This window comes from Aedes albopictus, unplaced genomic scaffold (genome assembly GCF_035046485.1).
Source record: "Aedes albopictus strain Foshan unplaced genomic scaffold, AalbF5 HiC_scaffold_399, whole genome shotgun sequence".
Lineage (NCBI taxonomy): Eukaryota > Metazoa > Arthropoda > Insecta > Diptera > Culicidae > Aedes > Aedes albopictus.
In genome coordinates, this window is record NW_026917198.1 from 1 (window position 1) to 6769 (window position 6769).

The 6769-nt window shown below is 40.8% G+C and overlaps 1 protein-coding gene across 1 annotated transcript; it reads left to right on the top strand.

Annotated features, from left to right (window-relative positions):
- Nucleotides 1–247: 247 nt before the first annotated feature.
- Nucleotides 248–6404, top strand: LOC115262675 (integumentary mucin C.1-like; the record flags this gene model as incomplete). Its single annotated transcript, XM_062843646.1, is given in 2 exon segments — nucleotides 248–546; nucleotides 3941–6404. Coding segments are annotated over 2 exon segments (999 nt in total), but the record flags the coding sequence as incomplete, so codon positions are not given.
- Between the last annotated feature and the right edge of the window lie 365 nt (nucleotides 6405–6769).

Here is a 6769-nt window from a genome sequence, read left to right on the forward strand (position 1 = left end):
TGTCAGTTGTGTCGTCGGTCCTCCGAACTACCTGTGCCCAACTCCGCCAACCACCCTGGAGGTGTACGTCCCGCACGAAAGCTACTGCACTCGGTTCTACAAGTGCGTGAACGGCAATGCCGTCGAGGGTCGCTGCCCGTCCGGGACGTACTTCAACCCGCAGCAGAACCTCTGTTGTCCGGACGAGTCGCTGTGCTATCGGGCGAATCCGTGCGTGATGCCCGTGCCCGGCTGTGCCAACTGCGCCAATCAGTTTGTCAACTCGGAGCTGATGGCTTCGGCGTTCTTTGTGTGTAACTGTGACGGAACCGGAGTGACCACCCAGTGCCCGACGGCGTTCGATCCGTGCAGTAATATGACGGTGCCGTTGGTGTTCACCGATGGAAACTGCGATCCAGCGGTGGTCACCACGACGACCGAAGAGGAAACCACCACAACGGAGGAAACTACTACTACGACCGAGGAGGAAACTACCACCACGGAGGAGGAAACCACGACGGAGGAGGAGACAACAACCACAGAGGAGGAAACGACGACAGAAGGATAGCAGGGGCTCGTTTTCTTCAAGTTTTTAAATTATAAGTCCCAGCAACAACATTTGTGAAGAACTGAGGTTGCGCAAGGATGAAAAATTATGTAAATTGTGTTATGTACGTAATAAATGGACAGCCTCAGAATTTACTCTTTTAGTACTCAAACTTCGGTTAAATTGTAAAATTCTTTGGATAAATTGTTTCTGAAATTGTTGCAGACATTCCTTATACAATTTATGAAAAACTTTTTCTGGAATCTTAATGACTTTTTTGTGTAAGTTTGACAAAGAAATACATTCGAGATGACGCCGAATTTTTCATAAAATGTGGATTGAAATGATGGTATTTGAAAAAATAATAAACTTCATGGGTAGAACAATAATCCGACAGATTATTTGTTTTACTAGGTTATATCCTTATTATCAAAGCTCAGACAACCGCATTAGTAAACACGTAGGTATTCAGCAAGACCATGCTGATAGTCATGGATTTGATTTCCGGTTGGTCCAGAAACTATTCGTAAAGAAAACTTCCCTGACTTTTTTGAGCATAGAGTATCTTTGAGTATCGTGCCTGCGCCACAATATAAAAATACAAAATAATCTTTGGCTGTGACAGCCCCCATTTAATATCCGTGGAAGTGCTCATAGAACACTAAGCTAAGAAGCAGGTTGTGTCCTAGTGAGGACTTACGCCAAGGAGAGGAAGAGGAGAGGATTACTAGCTGTAATACGCACTCTTTGTGCTCTGGCTCTGAGCATCAAATATGCTAGAAAACGACAGGACAGGAAAGAAGAGAGTAGAGTAGAAGTTCTTTTTACCCAACAGCCAGTTCAAATTACTCAACTATCAATACTATGTCACTTACTCATTTTTAACCAATCTTAATGTTGTTTAGGCGCTTGGATAATTACACCTTGTACGCACTCCTGGGTTGCTAGTCTTTTAAATGTACCATCTAATCCATCACTTGGTCCTTTTTCATTTGCGAAACCATGCAACTCTACGGGAACTCAAAAATCCTTCTCGTGAAACTTTTTCATTTGAACTAACTTTTGAGCTCTTTTTTGCATTCTTGAGTAATTTGAACTGGCGGTTGGGGAAAAAGAACTCCTACTCAAAGTACTCTGTCTGTATGCGAGTTAATGAAGTTAACTGAACTCACTTTTGGGAACTTTCCTTTCCCCGTTCAAGTTCAAAACAATGGATAAACAGAAAAAAATTAATAGAAACTTGTACGTTAAGGCATAACATGTAATCCAGAATAGTTTTTCGTAATTCTGAACTTAAAGTTGCACATCAAACAAAAACTATCAAGGTTCAGTGTTGCCAATAGCAATAAAATTGTAAAAATTGAATTTATGATTCTTGCTTGATAATTTGATTTGATACAAAAGTTCTCATGTAGAATTTCAATTGAAATAAGGATTATAATACATAAATTTTGAACTTTATCAATTTATTGTTATCCATTCTAATAAATCCATAATTGATAAACTGCCAACACTGTCATATTATTATTTTTACATAGTTTTCTATTCTCCTTTGTCTAAATTAGCCCAAATCACCTTTAAATTACATCAAATAATGTTTTCTTAGCGAAACTTGTAAATTCGACTTATTTTATATGTCAATTTCTTGATTTTGCTTTGGCTGACCAAGCCATGTGGGAAATTACTTTATATATTATTTTATATATTAGAGATAAACGGTTTTCAAGCTTAAAAACGCTGTATCTCTCGAACGGCTAAAAAGACCTCGGGGAGTTAAGCTTTTTCGACTGGAAAATGTCTGATAAACACGATGGAATCAAAATTTTTGAAATCAAAATATGCTCATTCGACGAAAAATCGTTTTTAAATTTTAAAATTGAATAATAACATATTTGGCAACATTGTATCAAAAAAAAAATATTTTTCCTGGATTCCTGTGTATATGTTATATTTTCAAAGCTATAAATTAAGAAATGGAAGGGAAAACTTGGATTTTTCTTGTATTGGCAAAGACGAGGGGTGCTGCCACAGGCCGAGGGGTGATCCGATCGGCACCAAAATTTGGATTTTTTCTTCCTCCATTTAAACAAACATTTCAACAAAATTTGGTCAAAATCCGTGATGGTCGATAACACGCGGTGTGTACACTTGGTGTGGAATGACCCAGCTGTATTTGTTGCATCCTTTTCAACTCGTGAATAATCGATTATTATTATCAAAATCGAAACTGTTTGATGGTAAGCATTTAACAGCGTTTCAGTGTTTACCAACTTGAAGTTTGCTCTCGAAAATCGCAATGCAAGGCTCAAAAATCTCTAAACTCATGGTATACGACCTTTATCCTATTCTTTTCAAGTTGGGACAAACCTATGTCGCATTGGGTGGAATGTCGCAACAAATGCAGGATGTGCCATTGTCATTATTGTTGCGCAATGGTTGCATTTTGATTCACTGGTCATATATGTATGACCCCGTTAATGAAACCGAGCATAATAATCATATTCAAGGCTAGGTTGTGACTGCGTCAGTGAAACGGTCCGGCTCCAAAAGGTTTAAGTGGCATTTTATGAAGACCGGTTGAACTTCTATACAGTAACATGTTTTTCGAATGAGTGTAATCAGTTTCATACCTTTTAATTCCGCCCTATGTTGCTTATCCTTTGACAGATACGCGTATTTCGACTACCATTTGTAATCTTCCTCAGTGTCAGTTATCCACTGACGCGTATCTGTCAAAGGATAAGCAACATAGGGCGGCATTAAAAGGTACGAAACTGATTAAACTCATTCGACGAGGGTATTCTGCTAAGAGAGTTCGAAAAGTCGGTACAAGAGTAACATGTTTGTTGGGTAGAAAACACTGAGATGATTACCGAAAACAGGAACAAGGAAAACAAAGAAAAGGAATACGCCTGGAAAACAACAAGATGATTACGGTAAAACGATAGGAATGCTGCAAGAAGATGGTAGAACAATGTTAAAAATAACAGAAAAATGCAGTAATTTGACAGGATGATGAAAAGAATGAAAACGGTAGTGACGGCATAAACATGATATTAAAATAACAGATCCTGACAATACAATCTGAAAATGAAACCCTAAAACAATGAAAATCTCCCAAGTCGTAGTCCAATGTTGTATGTTACAATACAGTTTTCCTTCTGAATCTCGAGCTACCAGCCAACAACAATATACCACTGGATTTGTCAAAGTATTTGAATTGCGGTTATATAGACACCCCTTTTCCAAAGACAATGACATCGATTTCTTCCAAACATTTCCTACTAGTAGACCCCCATCCAGCAAAAAGTTTCTCCACTATACATTGCAGCACGTTGTCTTTTTACTCCAAAACAACTCACACGTGCGGTAGCCTTTCTGCGCTTTTTACATCGGGTCATTGTTCTAATCGATTATAAGTACGTCTGCAGAGTTGCGTCGGCGTAGTCTACCTCACCCCTTCAACATGAAAAGTTCCCACCTCATATTTTGCGGTCTGAGCCTCGCGCTTATCGCAGCCAGCCTTCCCCGTAACGCAGCTCAGTGTCCCACCTGCGTTAGCTGCGTGACCGGTCCTCCCGACTACATGTGTCCTTCGCCTCCGAACACCTTCGAAGTGTACTTCCCACACGAAAGCTACTGCACCCGATTCTACAAATGCGTCAACGGTAAGGCCGTCGAGGGTCGCTGCCCGTCCGGGACGTACTTCAATCCCCAGCAGAACGTCTGCTGCCCTGACAAGTCACTATGCTACCGATCGAATCCGTGCGTGATGCCCGTACCCGGCTGTGCCAACTGTGCCAACAAGTTCGTCAACTCAGAGCTGATGTCTTCGGCGTTCTTTGTGTGCAACTGTGACGGAACCGGAGTGACCACCCAGTGCCCGGCGGCGTTTGATCTGTGCACGAATAGCACTGTGCAGTTGGTGTTCGCCAATGGGAAGTGCGATCCGCCGGTGTTGAGTACGACGACGACGACGACTGAAGCACCGACCACAACGACGGAGGCAGCGACAACAACAACCGCGGAAGGAACGACCACCACCACCGCCGCAGCGGAAACAACAACTACTACCGCGGAGGAGACAACCACGACGGAAGGAGTGACTCCGTAGAAGGGTGGATCTTGATCGAATTGAAGCATGATTATATGGGAGTCCTGCGACTGATATGTGTATCTTTTCTGTACAATTTCATTAAAAAAATAATCGTAACGTGTGAAGAGTTAGAGATAGCAAAACTTTTATTTCGGGTTTCACATGGAATAGGACTGTTTCTTTTTCAACACCTGGTTCCTTCATAACACACAAGTTCCTCAAAGCCTGATGAAACTCTTACATGATCAATGCGTTACTTGGGTTGTGTTTAAACTATTCAAAACATCACAATTCAGCTTAGTTCATACTTGGTTCTTTAAATTTGATATTTTTGCTTGCTTACTTGAGATTGATTGAACAACCATAAGGGCCATCCGTAAATCTAGTGGTTGTCTAGAAAGGGGAGGGGGCTATCCAAAGACCAGGGACAAATTTATGCAATCGCTCGCCAACAGCAGACCATTTACTTTTGGACGATACATATTTACAAATTTTAAAAATTTTGTATGAACAAAAGTTTCCAAGGGGAAAAAGGCGTCTGAGATGGCCAAAAGTGAGTCTACGTAGTTTAGGATCAGTGCCTAAAGAATAAAAACCGTCGCAGTATTTGTGGGGTGTGAACAAAGGATAGTGTCATTCCCCTTGCCTGTCATTACCCTAGCAAGCAATAGTGACTGCAAGCATCATCACGAGGTTGTCAGTAGTTCTGTTCAAAGAAGTAGGTTGAACATGGTTTAAGTTGCTGCATCCTGCTCTTACCCATTCGTCAACAAATGGGAAAGAACAAGCTGCTGCAAGCTTCGACCATGTTCATCTTACATTGAGGAATGCAGCTTTGGTGGAGTAATGCGCTTTAAGGTACACTGGGGCAAGTTGATACGAGTGGGGCAATATGAAATGCGATGTTTTGAAATAGATTTCAATACAATTTGGAAATTTATTCTTAGCTAGAAGATTGTTTGAATCAAAAACCTTGTCGCAATCAAATTGTTTATCATCAATAGAAAACATCATGTTAACCCGCTGTTTCAACTTGCCCCGGTGTACCTTAATCGTGAGGTCCCGTATAATGCCAAGTGATTCTACAGTCGGCTAGGATGGCGCAAAACCGATTGTTGCTGTGAGTTACGCATTATTCACAGTATTGAAGTAAACAAAATTAAAAAAAAAAACAGTATAACCCACATAGTGGTGAAAGTGCCTTTCTCGTCGAATGTGTACTCATGATCTTTCCATCGACGCAATCAACGGACGAGAAGGGGGAAATTCTCATAACAGCGATCTGAGGCTGTACCACCTACGAATTTCTGAATCCTGAGAATACTTTGTTTGGAAAACCAATAGTTTTATCAATGTCATCATCGAATTAGGGCACTTATTCCGGCGTTATGTTCAACGTATAGGCAGAGCTGAAAATATCAGTCCTCTCAGTTGACTGCTTGTAAAGTACAGCTGTGAGGAAAAAGGAAGCCGTACGTTTGATTATTTGATGAGATCTTTCTAATTTCTATTAGATGTCTTGATGCTAAAAGTGTGGGACCTCTACTCGATTCACAGTTTTTCAATTATAATTTGATTTTCTTAGTATGGGGAAGGGATCACAATATTTTATCTCGTTTCAGAGTGCGAGCAATGGCGCTTAAACCTAGGCTTTCGAGCCAGGGCATAAGGGGAAAATCGTATGGCACTTCCCAGGACGAGGAACCTAGACGTAGTGAAGATAACTTTCTTAGCAACTTTAGGTGATTTTCAACCGGAATACTACTAGTATACAGATGTTGGCTTTCTCGGTCTAGGGTTAATCTAAACGGCTAGTTTTGGATTATCCTAAAACTAGCCATTTAGATTGACCCTAGACCGAGAAAGCCAACATCTGTATACTATTTCTTAGCAACGTCACTCCCAACGTTTTTGCGTAACTTCTATGCCATTTACTATACGGAACGGTTGGTACAAGATGTCCCCGTTCTATGATTTTAATTTGATATTTAATGACACTGCACAGTAGGCCTGGCCGCTTCAATACTTGTAATGCATCACTGATACACTGCAAGCATTGACAATGACAAGAAAAGTTATAGAAGTAGTTGATTCTATCATTTTCCAGGATTCTTTCAAATGATGGCTGTGTATGTGTGGACTAGACT